General features: G+C 45.4%; 1 protein-coding gene across 16 annotated transcripts in view; it reads left to right on the forward strand.

Annotated features, from left to right (window-relative positions):
* The window catches only part of KCNQ2 (potassium voltage-gated channel subfamily Q member 2), a 122,279-nt gene that overhangs the window by 27,519 nt on the left and 76,244 nt on the right, over positions 1-18,516 (forward strand). For all 16 annotated transcript variants that reach the window (XM_073309034.1, XM_073309043.1, XM_073309035.1 and 13 more), the window contains exon 2: positions 17,743-17,833. In XM_073309034.1, the coding sequence (XP_073165135.1) occupies positions 17,743-17,833 (91 nt within the window). The remainder of the gene's footprint in view (positions 1-17,742; positions 17,834-18,516) is intronic.

Below are 18,516 nucleotides of genomic sequence, written 5' to 3' on the forward strand. Positions count from 1 at the left end.
CGCTGTAGAATCGAAGGTTGCACTCATATTTCAGGGTGAATGACATTTGTAGAGTATTGCATGGGGTTTGAGCCTTGTAACTCATATTACAGTCAGAGGATAGGCTCAGAATAAACGTCTACACAGCCTGCTTTGAAATGGGTTAAATGCCAAACAACATGTGCTAAACATAAATGGACTTATGTGTACTTACCTTCATAAGGTGCTGGAATTGTCCAATTCTCTCATACATACCAGTTGGTCAATTGAATACAGTTTATAAAAAGATCTCTCAGCCCAGCAGTGCACTCCGGAGCTGCATTGTAGCACAGCACAGACCCTCATGACAGCTGCACTGTCTTGATTAATACTGAGGGTTTTTCTCCAGACATCTGTCTCTTCTGTGGCTGTCTGCACAGTGCAAAGCGAATATGCGGATGAGCGTTACCAAATAATTCATGTTAGATTAGGACAAAGAGAAACAAATGAGGCTGGAACTTTGCCTGCATGGATTTTTATTAATAAGGATTTTATTCCATGATCAGATGCCCCAAGTAAGTCAAATGATTAGCGCCAGGTAAACTTTTCTTAACACTTCAGTTCTCAAATTGAACTCTTTCCTCCACCCCGTACTTGTGGATTTTCCACAAATAGAGCTTGGTTTTCATTTTCCTTTTTTTCTTTGTATTTATTTTACAAGGCTCCAATCTAGCAAAACACCTAACCACATGCATTCCAGGTATGCCTATGCTTAATGCTTTGCTGGGCTGGGCTCCAGATCTGCCGTGCAAAAAAATATTTCAGCCAAGGAGTTGCTCATGGACTGAACCACTAATATACAACTTCTCAGTAGCTGTTGTTCAATTTTTGAGCTGTATGACTGGGAAACAAAGCCATGTGGCAGGGTTCCTATACTTTGGTTGGGTGGCTATAATTTATAAACAGGAGGAAAAGGCCTAGTAAACCCTGGTCATAGGTAAGCTGACCTAACCCCCAGTGCACACACAGCTAGGTTGATGGAAGAATTCTTCCATCACCAAGCTACTGCTGCTTGGCGAGGTGGATTACCTAAATCTATGGAAATTTCCCTTCTGTCAATGCAGAAAGTGTCTACTCTATGGCACTGCAGCAGTGTGACTGTAGTGTAGACATGCTTGCTGTAGGTCCTGGGATTGAGGAGGGGAAATTGATTCTCTAAGGGGCAGGGAATTTTCCTTAAAACAAGCATTACTGGTTAAATACATGGGACTCAGATTTTAAAATATCCAGTCCTTTCCTCTCTGAGAAGGAGAGAGGGATATGAGCTCTTGGTAGTAGTGGTCTTTTCCAGCAGAATTTACATTCAGTTTATTCTTCTTTCGTCCATACCAAGGCTACTGTGTATGTGTGCGTGTGTGTGTGTACAACTACAGACCGGCTTTCTGAAGGTTGTGGCCACTTGTTTTTATGCCCCATTTGCTCTGTTTCCTCAGTGCCAGTCTAAGACAACCATGCGGGCCACTGAGCTGCGGATACCTGTACCTGCACAAACATGAAAACGAGCCTCACCCTTAAAATTGGTGCAGTCGAAACCTCATTCACACAAATGGTAGTGGGAAGTAAATATGGAGACGTATCTAGATAGACAAGAGGAGACACAGCGGTGTGTGAAAACAGTGCTGTGTTTAAAGAGTCACTTTTCCACCAGTATCCTTGTGTTCACAGAAAGCCCTAGAGAACCAAATATTCTTTAAAATTCCTTCCTAACAAGCCTCAGTCTACTCAGAATGGCCCGTTCTTCCCCTCCCCCGCAGCTCAAAAGAAATGCCAAGCGGCTCCATCTAACCTTTCCAGCACCTCTTTCTGTGTCTTCAGCAAAGGGCCCGGTTAAGTTATCTTCCTGCTTGTTGACTTGTTATAGGGAGACCTAATGATAACGTTGTCCGTTTTCAAACCCCAGTGCCCTGGTGAGGCTCCCGTAGTAGCCTCCTGTAGTATGACGGAAATAGATGAAAGGTTAATTTCAGGGTGTCGTCATTCATCTCGACTTGTCTCTGAAAATTAGGACATGCTCTATGGAGCAAATCCTACCCATGTTCTCTCTGGATCTGCGGACAGCACTGACTGCAGTCTGCTTTCACTGTTGCAACATGATTCCATTGTGTCCAAGGGGAATGGTTGCTGCCCCACCCAGCAGTATCCAGAGGACCATCCATAGGGCAGCCATATTGCTTGCGCTGTGCAGGGATTCCCCTCTGCAAGTTGGAGATTTCCAGCCCAACCTCCCCCTTATGGACTTCCCCAGAGAACAGCCCAGATGTTCAGGCTGTGACCAGAAGTTGTCCCTTTTATAGGACTCTGTAGATATTACACTTCCCACTTTATGCGCTGTCATTCATAATACTCAGGGCTTTGTATTTACAGACCACCTTTTATCTGAGGCTGTCAGCTGACAGGATATGAAATATGCTCGGATGGAACAGAAAATGCGAACATTAATCCAAGCAGGCTTCTGCTTACAGATTTAGCTATTTAAAAGTTTATAAACCATGAAAATCATTCTTTCGTCTTGCCAGCTCTTCTTGCCACAGAAGCTGTATTTGTTTGGCGCTTCGGTAACTTTCAGCAGGACTCAACTCACTCTAAGTGCATTAGTTCAACAAGGTAACTGGACCTGTCCAAACAAGCAAGTCTGTTCCCTGCCACTTCCTAGGTCATTGACACAGGTGGCTCTTATTACTGCTTAGAAGACCGCAGGTTGGAAAGGAGGAAGATCGGGGTCGTTCTGGAGGGCAAAAGGGAAGGCAAGAAAGATCTGAGTCTTAATGGATGGAGGGAGAAGGAGGCCACAGTCATGGTGGGTGTTGGGAAAAGGGAATGGATCCTTTTTTGGCCTTGTGCAAAGCTGGAGAAGTAGGCTTTGTTTGGGGGATAGATAAAGGTTTAAGCTATTTTTTATTAGTTTCATCCGTAATCCTCTTGCTTTCCTTCCATCCATTACTGGTGATACATGGATCTCATAGGGTTTGGAGTTGGGTTTGGGTTTAGAGTCATAGAAGGGATGACTGAGATCATCTAGCTCAACCTCTTGCCTAACACAGGCGTTAGAACATTCCCCAGTGATTTCTTCATCAGGTCCAGTGACTCATGGTTGAGCTAGAGAGAAGCTTTTAGAAAGACCTCCAGAGCTCCCAGAAATTCAGGTGCTTCCTGAATTTTCAAACATGGGAGCCTAAAATCTGGCACTTACATTCATGTTTGTGCATCTAAATTAAGTGGCCAGATTTTAAGGGATGCTGAGATTACTCATGTGAATTTGGACTACTCCTGCGGCTAAAGAATTGCAGGAAATAGGTGAAAAACTCGACCTCTTTGCGTAAAATCATACCATCTTCAGGGTTCTCATCAGAGCTCCAGATGATTAAAATGTAGCTGTAAATGCCTCTGGTACTTGGTACTTGTAATGAGGCTTTCCGGGTATTAAATGGGGTTTTACAAGCTCTGGTCACCTTAAATGTAAATGCCATTTCACCTTGGTTTATTGTCAGGGGTGCATTTGCATAGCCTTCAGTTTACACTACATCTTGAATTCCTTTAAAGTCAGCAGTTTCCGGAGATCACAGCACAGAATTACTGGCACATTGCCAGTAATCATTTTAGTTTTATTGTAATACAACAGTTAGTGTTTAGTTTATTTCCCCAAAGACCATTGTCAAGTCCTTTAAAAATATTTTGAAATTTATTTTTATTCTCTATTGTATGGCTCTAAAATGCCATAAAACAAAATGCTTTTTCCCTTCCAATTTTCTCTTCTCCTGTTGTTTAAAGACAGTGGTTCTCAAGCAGGGGTACACATATCCTTGGGGGGACGCAGAGGTCTTCCAGGGGGTACATCAACTCAGCTAGATATTTGTCTAGTTTTACAACAGGCTACATAAAAAGCACTAACGAAGTCAGTACAAACTAAAATGTCATACAATGATTTGTTTATACTGCTCTATATACTATACACAGAAATGTAAGTACAATATTTATATTCCAACTGATTTATTTTATAACTATATGGTAAAAATGATATGGTGGGTGCATCACCACAGGGAGCACAGGTGCATGGTACCGCATTTCTGTAGGACCTATGTTAACAGTGGTTATTTATGAAAAAATTAGTTCAGCAACAAAATTGATGGACTTTTTATTGTTGTGAAAAAGAGGTGTTTAGATTCAGAGGAGTCACAAGTACATACCTCTTTAGAAGCAGGTCTGTTTTTTCGCTTTTCAGTGATTCATTAATATAGCCTTGGAAAAATCTTTTCACTCATCTTGGGGGCAAGTAGCTTTATTTTATTTATTTTTTCCAGAGAGGGTACATTAAATACAACATATGTTTCATTATCATTAATCATCATGAATCAGAGTGGCAAGCAGATTTTGTGCCAGGGCTGGTCAATTGTCAGTTTGCAACGTTGTTTTAACATAGCATGTGGATCTCTCTTGGACAGACATGCATTGATTTCAGCGGACTTTGGAGTTGTCATTATTATTAGTTATTTCTGTGACAGGAACACCTAGAGGACCCATCTAAGTTGGGGCTTCATGGTGCCTGGCACTGTACAACTGCAGCAGGAGATGTACCTTGTCTTGAAGAAGTTACAGTCTGAGCAGAGAAGACAGACAATGGGTAGAGCAAGGCACAGAGAGGTGAAACCGTTTGCCCAGTGTTACACAGCAGAGCCAGCAATGGAACCCAGATCTCCTTACTTCCAGGCCAGCGTTCTAACCCACCAGTCCACACTTGCCTTAAAAATAGGTTCAAAACCATGACCCCATATCGGAGTACTCCTGCGCTGCAGAGAGTTTCACCAGATCTGAGCTTTGCATCCTACAAGCAGCTTTAGTTCTACAGGTAGCAATAATAATAATAAATAAATAAATAATACATCTCTCTTATATAGCCCTGCTGATAAATATTCATCTCTGCATGTGAGAGCAAGCCAATACTGCTACCTCCATTGATAACATCCTGCAGGGCCTTGCGACCCCCTGTTCTGGAGAAGGATACTGTCTTCTCCATAATTCTAACCAGAACTGGCACCTTTAATGAGGCCACCTCCAATGAATTTCAAATTAACGTTCCTTGTTGCATGTTAACGTTACCCAGAGTCAGGGCTGCAGAGATAATTGGCTCTGATTTGATGTATTGCTTTAAAAATTAGATTTCTTTCCAATTTCCACACCCTTTGCTGGTTCAGTTCCCTTTCCCTAGCTATCCATTTCTGTCCTTTGCCCTTTCCTGTATTGTCATGGTGGGTTAGGCAAAATTAAACCAGGCTCAAAAATTATGGTTCTCCAGATTTTCTATCTGTGTGAGTGGAGTGGGAACAGAACCATCTTAATGCTTAGAAATGGAGTCCTCCTAAGAGCTGTTTCTCCCCTCTACCATATTGGGGAGGCACTTTTTATCCTCCATCTGGTGAGATCAGCATCATTCCATGGCAGTTAAGTTATACTAGGTGGTTGCCTGTTAAATCCAGTAAGGATTATATTATTCTTAATTGTGCAGTGCTAATGCTTAGAAGCCCTAGTCCAGGATGGTATTTTGAGGACTATTTTATATTAGGGCATTGCTTTTGGAAAGTCAGGACACCCGCTCATTGACATTCTCTTATGCAGACAGTGCTGTATTTTGGTGCTTATTAATAATGTATTGAACGTAGATGCAGCTGTGAGTGGCCAGAGCCTCTACAAATCAGATCCCAAGGGCCTCAAGTTGGGCCCCCAGGAAATGAGGAACCCGTGTAAAGTTTGACTTAAGTGGCTTGCTCAGCATATCCTGTAGGAACTCGGTAGCAGAGATAGGGATAGAATCCAATCCTCCAGGGTGGCAGTTTGCCTTAACCATGCGACCGTCCTTTCTCTTCCTGCCTTCCCACTACAAACCTTCCAACTTCTATAGCGAATAAGGAAGGGGTCCTACAGACAACACTCTCCTTCACTACACAGCCCTGATGCATCTCCAGAGCAGGGCCAGCCTGTGCACACTGAATGAGGCAGGGGTCCTGTGGGGGAAAAAAGGGAGATTATGGAATTAAAGGGTGGATAGTAAAACCTACACAAAGAGGGCTGAATTAAGGCTGCACAGGCGTTCTAGCATTTCCTACCACTACAGGGCTTAGTAGTCGTTCCACTCACCACTCTCTCCCTAGGGACTGCAAATAACCCTTCTTCCCACAGCCCTGTGGTTTGCAGAGAGTTCCATCGTCCCTTGCCTGCAAGGGTCTGCATTGCCCTTTTCAGGCTGCCCTTGTGCTGCTCACCAGTTTCTGGTTATAGCCCCTCTTCCACCCCTTCTGCCAGCTCTTTATGGTCCCAATGGAGAGACAATCTCTCCCCCTGAGGGAAAGGCTGCCTCTTCTGTATCCCAGCAGGCCTGTCTCTCAGTCAGCATGTTCTCAGAATCCCTTAAAAGACCCTTTAATGGAGGAGATGGTGGTACTTTGCCTTTAAAGGGCCAGCTCTTCTGTTACAGCCTCTGAAAGAAAGAAAGAAAGAAAGAAAGAAAGAAAGAAAGAAAGAAAGAAAGAAAGAAAGAAAGAAAGAAAGAAAGCCATTTCCTTGATGGCACAACTATTCAGCCTTGCTGCTAACAATTGTACCAATCACGAGGTACTGTGTCTTGCTCTTGTTCCTGGTGGACCCTGTATTTCTGGGGTTTATGGTTTCTGGTCCATGCGAGGGAATTTTGCTTGTGGAACTTCAGCGATGAATAGAACCGATGGAGCTGAGAACAGGAAGTAGCCTGGCCATCAGACTGCCAGTGTCTTTCCTGCAGCCTTCCACATAGTGCAGAGACGTGGCAATGCTGTAATTAATGTTGGACCTGGTAGTGTCATCAGCATCAGTTCTTAATTGGGCTCCATGGCAACCGGAGCCCAGGGGAACGCTTACCAGCAAGCACCTGTGTCTATAGCTCACATCAATTATAACACTAAGGAGACTGTTCACTGTCAGCGAGCAAAGTAATCACATCTCCCATCTCACTCTCGTCTTCGGATGTCAGAGACGCAGCTGGGGACTGATGGGAACGGCAGCAGTTCTGCATATTTCCTTTTGTCGTGTAAAGGAATGCATGCTGCATTCTGTACCCATGCATCCAAAGGGGAAAGATAGGCCTGAGAGATCTCCACTCTGGGGCCGGATGCACAGGGGCTGGGCTGGTTTGCAGCACCCCATGGGTGGAGAAAAGAAAAAAAAGAAAAGCAGCAAACTCCCATGGAGGGGAGGTCTCAGGAGGTGTCAGTGAAGGGGATGAAAGAAACTACTCGCTCCCTCCCTCTTCCTGCTGCTGCCCCAGCTCCTCTCACTCCCTGCCTCACTTCTACCCTAATCATGCTCGGTTGCAGCTCCTCACGGTCCCTTCCCTCCCCCGCTGATGCCACACTCCGCACCTCTTCAAGAGGCTGAGTGGTGGAGGAGAGGGTGGAGGAAAAGGAGCCCTCTCTACCCAGCCTCGCCTCCTGCACCAGCCTCAACCAGCCCCAGCACCCTTCAGTACCAGTGTCCCATGGCAGCCGCCCTCGCCCACATGGCTGCACCATCACCAACACTCAGCAACACCCCTACAGCAAGGCACCTCATTTGCACATCCGCTTTGCAGGCGCAAAGGAAAGATCACTTGTCGTTTCTGTACACATGGGCTGTGTCTTCTTTGTGCCTCCTGTCCAGTAATGGCGCACACTGAATTATATTTACAACTCAGCCCCTTGGTACTTGTACAGATACAGGTCTTCCTTTTTTTCCATGCCTAGCAGGGAACAATTGCAGATGACAAATATAACTGACAAAAATGCTATTGCAACAGGCCACAGCATTCTTTTCTCCCTGGGGCTTGTCGTTAAAACAGCTGCCATCTTCCTAGGTCCAGCAGAGGTGGCGGCCTTAGGTGGGCAAAATGATTTGTGTGTGTGTGTTCGTATCATGTTATCAATGTCCTCAATAAAGCTATCAAAAATGTAGCCCACCTCCTTGTTCACTAACCAGGCCCTGTAAGTTCGTTCTTTCTTTCTTTCTTTCTTTCTTTCTTTCTTTCTTTCTTTCTTTCTTTCTCTTTCTCCAAAGTAGGTCTTTGCAGCAAAATCTAGGCCAGGCCACAAATAGGGTTGGCTGAGCCAGACTGATTGATTTCTTTCACTCTGTAATGCTTGATTGGCTTCTCTGTTACAATCTGTCACTTCAAGGGGGTTGTTCCATGTACATGAGATGAGTAGCTATAAATCTCCTGGCAGACTCCAAATCTTTGGAAATAGCTCGAGTACTGCGGGAAGCTATTACCTGCTGAGGAATTACTCTGGCTCTGCTCTTGGGTCGGCTCCATGGCAAGTTTTGGGGGGAAAAAAACTAGTGTGGAGTTTTTCTGGCTAGGGAGGATCGTACAGCTCTTCCTCATAGTCTGCCCATGCTTCTACTCCTTAATCAGCCTCTAAAGAATCAGTGCTGGGCAACTCTCTCTCACAATGCTTCTGCCAGCACTGAGAGGGCTCCCTTAGGGATGAAAAGAACCTCTTGGGGCCTGAGGAGTTTCACTTGTTGCAAGCCCCCAAGCTTCATAGCCAAGGTCAGATGTGATTTGCATCAGGATATGGAATGTGACTTAGAGTGTGCTCATGTCACCTGCTTTTTTTAAAGCCATGGGTTTGGTCGTGGTCCTCTGGACACTCCGTCCTCACTTGGGCAATGCATTCCTGTGTACACTCGGAGCTTTGTTTGCTTGTCCAGTGAAGTGCCATTAGCCCAGGAGGCTTACAGAGGGGTGGGGAAATCTGATTGATTTCCTACCCTTATTTGGAGCAGGGCCAGGGGCCAACACCAGTGGTTAATAGCGAAGGAAAGAATATCAGAGTGGTTCATAACAGAAGCCGTAGTCAGTGCCAACGAGCACCATCTGTTGGAAACTTTACAAGGACTTACCATGAATAGTGCATTTCTGTAGGATTTTTTGAGACAAATGAGCCTGCTGGTGTCCCTTTTACCCAGAGTTCCATGGGGCTGCTTGTTTCCAGTGCCCTTAATGGAACTGGTGCAGCGACTGTAATTAAGTTGCTGCAGAAGTTAAAATCCAACTGACTCGCCAATGACAAGCCCAGGATACTAAGTTCCTCTCCAGTTCAGTGTGTGCTTCTTACACGTCACCCCTTTACTCGGCCGGTTTGCCCCATCTTTGTGCACAGGGAAAGCACTGGGGTTATGTGAATTGTGTTCCTGAAAACCAAAGTGCAGCTGGGGTGTCCAAATCAGGCCTGTCTTGCCAATGTCCCTTTAACTCAGAAACTGTCCCGCTGTGCTGAACCTCATATGTTACCCAGTGATGCTTCCTAGCTTTGCAACGTTACTTTTGTTTTCCTACTTTAAGCTTTGGGTGAAGATGAAATCCACCACCAGCAACTACTGGCCCCTAGCTCCTGACTCTGAATGGTAATACAGCCTTTCCTCTGAGTGTTGTCCTTAGCACTGAAGTCCTGGCCTGTTTGTATGTTTGCACCTTCATTTCTCCTCATCTATGGGACCTGAGCTCTTCTTTCTCTCTAGCAGCTAGTCTCAAAGGGAGAAATTCACCAGGTCTGGAGCCTCCATACAAAGCCTTTCATACCCCTTAGGCCCCACTTAAGGCATGAAGCAGGGCTTTGAGTATCCTTGAATAGACAGGGATGTACAGGTCAGTTGGGGTGGACCCTGGGCAGGTCAGGGGATATTCCAGTGGCCCCAATACATTACGCAGGGGTTTATGGAGAGGCAGTAGCCACGGAGGGGATGTGCTGTACTCTGATTCCTTTCCTGTGGGTTGGAGATGTGCCAGTCGAGTATCCCTACTCCTGTGGAGTTCCTTGCACGAACCGGGAATAACCTGGCTTTGTGCAGTCAGAAAACAGTTTTACTCCAGGAGCATTTGTGCAACAGGGTGAGTCACTTGAGGCCAGAGCAGTTCATCTCAACAACGGTGAGCTGATCCGGGAATCAATATCCACTGCGGAAGAGAAAACATCTTAGGGACACCCTGGGCCAGATCCTGCAAAATCAGAATGGTAGCATTTTACACCCACTTTGCACAGCTGTAACTGATGGCACACCTGACAAGGCACGAGAGAATCGAGCCTAATAACCAGAAGCTGCTTGAGTTTGGCAAGCTGAAGGCCTGGGGGCTGGAGCCTTGTTTCCAAATGCTGAGACTCTGAGATCCAAAGGGTCAAAGCTCTTTGGCACATGGGTAGCACCACATCTATTGATTGCAACTCGGAGCTGCGGCTACTCCAGATTGCTGCTTCTTTCAGCTTCCCTCCTGCTGATGCATCATGCAGCCACAGGCCACTTGCTCTTTGTGTCTCAGCCCACTGTGGTTCCCTTCCCACACTCCCTCATAGGCTGAATTGCTCTGTTATTTCTGCTTTGTCAAGGGGGGGAAATCAAGAGCAAGTGGACTCAGGTGGCTGCCTGCTTGCCTGCTAGACTGGCTACGGAGAGACCGGGTTGTGGACCTGAGTGCTCTACCAGGTGCCATTCAGCATGCTGGCAGGATGGCTAACTCATATGTGGTCCCCCAGTAAAACTGTGGCTACCTCTGCAGCAAATCAGTGGCCTCTTCTGTGGAGGATTCACTGTAAAACACAGAGGGGCAAAGGGTCCTGGATTGGGTTTAGCAGCCGTAGCAAAGGTCAGCAGCAAGTCCCTCTGGGGAGCAGGTCTCACTCCACAGTGATGTTCTACCCCGGGCTCACCAGTGGCTGGAACATTTCATGTGTGGCTAAAGAGCATCCGCACACGCCTACTGGACGGGGAAAGCGTAGCGCCGAGTGCTCCTTCCATTGTCCCCCATTCCGCTGTGGGTGTCTTCCGTACTGATTCTTACACCATTTGTGTTTGTAACGGCAGTGGCTAAACACCTCGTGCTGCTGTCCAGGCCATGCGGAGTGTGGTCAATGGGGGTGACGGGTTTGATTGTCAATCCCACTGGGCCTGCTGGGCAGAACTGTAGCCGACCTTCCCAGTGTGGCCGTGCAGGCCTGCTCTATAACTCCATTTAGGAACAAGAGCTAGCTGGCTACCTTAGAGCAATGCAGCTTGCTCAGTGGGGTGAGGGTCCTAAGCCTCATCTCCACCCCAACGCCTGCCCAAAATATGCTGAGCTGGAAGAGGAGAGAGAGATGGGAATTGGGTAGGAGACGGTCGGGGGGAGCAGCTCTCAGACGGATCCCCCAGACACCCAGTCAGATCCTCCCACCCTCTCTCCACTGTAGAAAGAGAGGGATGGCCTCAGAGCACAGCTGCCTACCCGCCTGGGTTGATTCACTGTGGAGATGAATCCTGTGACTGGACCCCATCAACTTCCCATGAGCCTCGTATGTTACTGGCCAAGGACACTGCTTTCTTGGTGCGTGGTGCCCGGAGGACTCCCCTCTGTGCTGTAGCCATGGGTAGCCCAAGGGATGAGTCACAATGGTTAGTTAGGTTTAAAGAGACTACCCGGGAAGAGAGACACTGGGGCTGGCTCTTCCTCATACAGACACCCTGAGTTCTGCAGCCCAGGATTTTGGATAATCTGGTGAACATGCACGTCTATAAGAAGATCTCATCGTCCTTTCTGATTTATTTGATTGGTTATCTGCATCTGCCTCCATCGCAGGGAGCCACGCTTGGCTGTGCCCATCTGCCAGAGCTAGCAGCAAAGATAAGCGGAGTTCCTAGAAATATAAGGTGTGAGTCTGGTTCTTCCCCCTCTCCAGAGGCTGGTCCCTGTGTTGACAGGATTATTTGATGTTTCCAGCGAATAGTTTTAGTTCTTTAGCTAAAGTGATGGAGGCTCATGCTTTTGGCACTAAACGTTCTTACCTTAAACCTCACTCTCCACCCAAGGCGAGGTTGTGGTTAAGCACGCCCTTGCTGCTCAGAGCACTAGGGGCAGAGGCTGGGGCGTCCTTCCTGATCTGCAGCACCATCTCCCAGCTGTGCTTAGTGACATGATGCTTTTTCGATGGGGACAGGCGCTAAAATGGAACTGTTGTTACTTTCACTTGTGACTGAGCTCAGAATTTGAACTCAGGGCTCCAATGCTGAGCACTCCCAAAGATACATAAACTAGAAGAAAATACTTGGGATCAGACCCTGAGAGGTGCTGCACACCTGAAGCTCCTGCTGAGTGACATGGAAGTCACAGGTGTGTTAGCTGTGGTTGCCAAGAGCCACTGTTTAGACAGGCCCCTGCGGGCCATAAGGAGAGAATGGCTAGTCAGTTACTCACCCTCATTGTCTCAGGCTTTGTGCGCTGAACGTGATGTCATAGAAAGGATTCCATAGTGAACAAGCATATATTGGATCCTGTCCGTGTCTTCACAGTCACTGCACGACATCTGCCGGGATAGGGCCTGTGTTCACGAAAATGCAGCATTATTGAGGTTTTTCTGGATGGCTGTCACCCTACAGGAGGCCGCAAGTTTTCGTCGTATACCAGGGTTCAAATAAATACTGTAATTCTGTCCCACCTGGACTTGTTGCTGTCATGTTTATGGCCAGTGCGAGGCTAGAGATCTGTGGCGTCGGTTGAGTTCTGTGGAACAAAACACATTTTCTTTGTAGCATAAGCTAACGCTAATCCCCAAACGAACATAGTCTTAGAAATAGTCAAAATTCAATTTGCAGCGGCATCAAGCGGAGCCAGCGGGATGAATTATTGAATGTTTTTACAGAGTGCAGGCTTTTCGTTTCTCTCCGAGCCGGCGTCCTTTAGTGTATTTTAAATATATTGTCAGTAAATTAATTTCACTCATCTTGTTTGAGCCAGTTCTTGTTGCTGCTGACTGACTGATACCCGTTTGGTTCGTGATTTGATGCCACATATCTTCTTAACAAGGCGTCCGAATAGCCTGAGATTTCATTATGTGCTCAGGCAATAGAGTCAGGGTCATTCTCTTTCTGTCTTTTAATTGGTTTTAGTGCACCTAGTACTTGAAAAAAGTACAAAACAGACAGCCTCGGAGACAGAAGTCCTGCCTTGATTCACAGATCCCTGGGTGACAAGATTGCTGGAACCAGGGCCCTGTTCATCCCTGGCATTTCTCTGCTGAGAGTGCTCGTGAGGATGCCAATCCGAAGAGTGGATTTTGGATTTGTAGGTGTTTGACCACTAGGAATTAGACGGAGACCACCTTGTTTCCCCTAGGCCACCAAAGAGCCACTGGATGGTAATACTGCGCGCTTGATAATACTTCTCGCTCCTGTGGGCTGGATCTAAACTGGAGGCTGAGTGGTAAAATGCTCCTCACCTCACTACCCATCTCAGAGAATCCAGATGGGGCAGGATTTTCAGAAGTGCTTAATTGCATGAAGAACACGAGTCCCAGTGGAAGCCAATGGGACGTCTGTCGATTTCAGATAGTCACATGCCCCCCCTCACCAGAGCCCCTCACAGTCTTTAATGTATTGATCCACATGATGCCCTTGGGATGTAGAGTGATGCGATTGCCCCCATTTTCCAGGAGGGGAACTGAGGCACAGAAAGGCTAAGGGACTTAGTTAAGGTCACATAGGAAATCTGTGGCAGAGCAGGGACTAAAACCCGGGTCTCTCAAGACTTAGGCCAGGGCCCCAACCACTGAGCCATCCATGTTCTCTTACATCATTTAGGTGTTTTTGAAAACCTCACCCATAATTTTCATGGAAAGCAACAGAGATGCTGGATGAAGTAGTACACAGGGCTGGTCCACAGAGCCTCTTAACTGAGAGATCTGCATCCACATTCTGAACACCTTTAAAAAGCAAGTAGGCCAGTGAAGTCAATGAGGTTACCCCAGGGATGAGTTTACTAGCGTTCTTGTCCAAGCCTCTAGTGGTTGGCGGTCCACTATTCAGTTATGCGCGGCCAGCGTTCTTTACTCAGGGGAGGCGTAGGACTGGGTTAAACAGGTTGTGGTCTAGGTCAGGACATAGTTTTGGACAGCACTGTGGAGGAAGCTAGTACAATGCCTGCTGGTAATATGCCTTGCTAAAGCCAGTGCAGTCAGCCCCTCACTTTCACAGTGCAAATGAAAACATAGCAGCCATCTTCTCCAGCTAGGACATCATCAGCTCTGATCTTCCATTGGGCCTATTAATCTTTGCATTCTCCAGGAGGGATGATGAAGATCCTCCATTCATTTGCAGTGTGTGTGAGATGGGGAGGAGGAATCGTGAAACTGCTTTATTGACAGCACCGTATCTGCAGGTTCTTAACCTCATCCCGTGAACATTCCACAATCATGCCAGCTCTCACTGGCGAGGCTAACTGAGTATCAAAAGACCAAGTCCAGGTCTTATTGAAGTAAATGGGAGTTTTGCCCTGGGTTTAAGCGTTCGTAGGCTTTGCCCAAAGTGCTATTTTTACACTTGTTAATTAATTAATTAATCATGTTTCTTATGGTAGTGGCTAAGGGCCAACCAAGAATGGCTCCAGATTGTGTTAGGTACTGTACAAATACAGAGTAATCGTCTTTAGTTTTTGCAGATAAACCTAGATATTCAATTAATGTTATAGGGGAAAATGGTCTCTAGTAGTTACAGACGTCGATTGTGAGGCAGGACTCCTGGGTAGTATCACTGGTGAGGTTGATATGTGACAACCATGTAACTCAGTAGTTCTCAAACTTTTGTACTGGTGACCCCTTTCACATAGCAAGCCTGAGTGTGACCCCTGCGTATAAATTAAAAGCACGTTTAAATATATTTAACCCCATTATAAATGCTGGATGCAATGTGGGGTTTGGGGTGGAGGCTGACAGCTCGCGGCCCCCAATGTAATAACCTCATGACCCCCTGAGGGGTCCTGACCCCCAGTTTGAGAACCGCTGAAATAACTCCTTTGTGCCTCAGTTTACCCCGTGAACACTGGCAATAACACTACCCTTCTCTCACATGGAGGATTAATTTGTCAATATTTGTAAAATGAATTAAGCTCTTTCAGAGAAAGATGCTGTACTCTACGGAATCATATTCTTATTAACTATTCCTCACCATTTTTAAAAATCCTCTTGACATTATTTTGAACGGTGTATTTTTACCCTAGTTTTTCACTTCTAGTCTCTATACAAAAAGGCACCATGGGGTATCTTTTCTGATCAGTTATTTTTATTGTCACCTTATCTTCCCCCACTCAGCTTGTCTTTTTCATCCACCTGTTGAATCCAGTCTGTCATTCAGATTGCGAGCTGGCCAGGGTAAGGTCTGTCTTCCTTGTTACATGTCTGTACAACACCTAACACAATGGGACATTGCTCTGTGATTGGTTTCAGAGTAGCAGCCATGTTAGTCTGTATTTGCAAAAAGAAAAGGAGGACTTGTGGCACCTTAGAGACTAACAAATTTATTGGAGCATAAGCTTTCATGAGCTACAGCTCACTTCATTGGATGCTTTCAGTGGAAAATACAGTGGGGAGATTTATATACACAGAGATTGACGTTCCTAGGCACTGTTGCAATACAAATAAATCATAATAATATCAATAGTTTCTGTAGATAGCTAATATATATTATACATTATCCAGCTATAATACAGTGCGCCTGCAGGCCACATTATCTCTTCAAAAAACTGGCGGGTATTTGTAACCTCCATTGGTGCTGACTTGCCAACATGTATGGGCCGTACAAAGCATGAGGTTGCCATTAAACGCCTTTGAATTATTAGTGGCTTGCTAATGTTTTAGCCTGAAAGTGGATTGTGTGTCTTGCCCCCATAGTCTCCCAGTGCCTTTGGCCTTTTAACTCTCCCATCCCTTTAGTTTCCCTGGGGTTTGTGGGGTTGTATCAGTGGGGTTAATGAATTGTGACACCTCTAGGGAAAGGTTTCTCCATCATTAGCATACTGCTTTTCTCCTCTCCCTCCTCCCCCAGGCATGGCACCAAACCTGCTGCCAGCCAGCGGGATTAATTCTTCATTCTCACAGAGAGAAAGTTCACTCCCCAGTGAAAAGCAAACAGGACAGAGAAGTGTGCGAAAGTAAGATTCAGTGTTAAATATGCAGTGCGAGATGCAAGGATTTAGCCACATGGTTCCCTTTAATGTTACTGGAAGGCTGTGAAGGAGGAGAAGCATCTGTTTTGGAAGAGAGGAAAGCTGGGTCTTTTTCCACCATAGGAACAAAGGAACTGCCATCCCATATCAGAGCAGTAGGCGCTCAGATACTATTAGCAGTAGAGAACCCTAATATAGAATAGGTTTCAGCTCCTGTATTTTCACTTCATGCGTCTGATGGAGCTTATGCCCAAATAAATGTGTTAGTCTCTAAGGTGCCACAAGGACTCCTCCTTATAGATAGAACAGTCTGTCTCTGATGGTGGCCAAGACCAGATGTTTCAGAATCCAGAGTAATGGACAAGTGTAAGATAACCTGTCCTAGGGAAATTTCTTTGTGACTCTCACAATTACTGATTTGCTTATGCCCTGATCCGTGAGGATTGATATCCCTTCCATTTTTTATCCTAATATCCTGTGGCAGTGAATTCCACAGGTTAAATTTGCATCATATTACATTTATTGCAATTCAGTTTAATTGCATATCCACTTCTATTGGTGACCTGAAAAAGGGTAAATAGGAACACCTGATTTACCTTCTCTAGAGTGTTTATATTGTATACCTTTATCATGTCAGCCCTCCCTATTAGCCTCCTCTCTAAGCAGCCCTAATCTTTTTCAGTCACTGGAAATCTTTTCATGCCGTTTCTGCTGTACGTCATTTGGAATGAGGTGCCCCAGACCTGAACACAGTAATCTCAATGAGGGTGTACAATTCAATTATGTAATGGCATCATAATATTTTCAGTAGTATTTTGTGCATTCTAACATTTGTTTGCTTTTGGCTGCTGTTCAAACATGGGGGAAAAGATTTGAATTCAGTTCAAGGGATAAGTGAAAATTTTGACTGTTCATTCTCCAGTCCCACCCAAACCAGTTTACCCCAGGCTGTAATACTGAGCTCTGTAGGGATAGGTTGAGGGCCACAGTCTGCTCTCACTGAGGCTGGTGTGAATCTGGAGTTATTCTGTTCACTTCGGTGGGATGAAACTTGGTCTATACTGGCATACCTGAGAACAGAATTGAATTTTAATAGCCAAATTTGCCCTTTTGCACAGGCCTATTTGGCCTTAAAAAATTAATCAGAGGTTAATCAGAGGTCTTTTTGTTTTGTTTCCTAAACCAAAGTTCTTTCTGAAGAGCTAAAAACGTGTGACACGGCAGACATTTTGAATTAATTTGTGAGTAATATAATAACTGAGAAATTGTGCAGGAGTACATAATTGCCATGGGAATATATATGGAAATGTATTTGCCTGGCATATACAGTGGTGATATGCACTTATTTCACAGTTACTTCCCATGCAATTGCTATCAAAACTTGCAACAATTTCATTTGGTCAAGTAAAGTGAGGTAACTGGGGAATTACCCAGTGCACACACTTTTCTAATAGCCGTTAAATGAGAACTTGGATCATATTTTGTGGAGCCACATTCGGCTCAAGTTGCATGCTTGCAACAAACTGCGGGATTTCATCAATGACTTACCCATTTAAGAATGTCTGGGGAGCACAGGTCAAATATTCCACTGACGATCTGTTAGAGACCACTTTTATAAAGAGGGACAGTGCTACTAAAATAGCATTGTCTGGAATATTTGAAAGTGTGATATAGGTTAAATAGCTCGATGAACTACTCAAAATGTACACTCTAAAGACTGGCATTATTTTTTCTCTCCTTTTCTTTGTGTCATCCAGTTTTCTCCTAGTTTTCTCCTGCCTGGTACTATCCGTCTTTTCAACCATCGATGAGTATCAGAACAGCTCAGAAGGGGCCCTCTACATCCTGGTAAGTTGGGAGTTGCAAACATAAGACAGAGCACGAGCAAGAAACAAACAATGTTGGCCTTTTCAAACATGGCACGCATTTGAGCTGTGGTGTTCAGGATGGATGGGGCAGAGGCTATGGCTGAGACATCACCGGGGCATGAAGAGATTCAGCCTTCTAAGTGAGGGATAAGCATTTTTTCTCTATGCAAACATTTGTCTGGATTTGACATGCTTTCCAACCCAAAGCCGTGTAAATCTTTAAAAGCAAGCACTGAAGAGTAAGACCCCTTGGAAGGAATGGGGAGCGCTTGTATTAACCTGTAAAAATCCTGAAGATCCAACAATACCCACTTTCTCTTAAGGTGAAAGACAAATATGACTCCAAATCTAAGCTGGTGTATTAGCTCCTGGTGCCACCTGGTTCATTTTGAATCATCTTTAATTTTTCTTGTCTCTGTTTCAGGTCTGGGTAACAATAATACTGCATTTAGCCTGCACTCACAGGGCCAAAATCAATTATTATTTACACTGAGTGTAAATCTGAAGTCATCTGGATTTGCCCCAATGTAAACGAGGAAAGAATGTGACTCACAGTGTCAAGGATGACTTTAAAAATCTGACAGGTTTCAGAGTAACAGCCGTGTTAGTCTGTATTCGCAAAAAGGAAAGGAGTACTTGTGGCACCTTAGAGACTAACCAATT

The sequence above is a fragment of the Lepidochelys kempii genome, chromosome 13 (genome assembly GCF_965140265.1).
Source record: "Lepidochelys kempii isolate rLepKem1 chromosome 13, rLepKem1.hap2, whole genome shotgun sequence".
Taxonomy (NCBI): Eukaryota; Metazoa; Chordata; order Testudines; family Cheloniidae; genus Lepidochelys; species Lepidochelys kempii.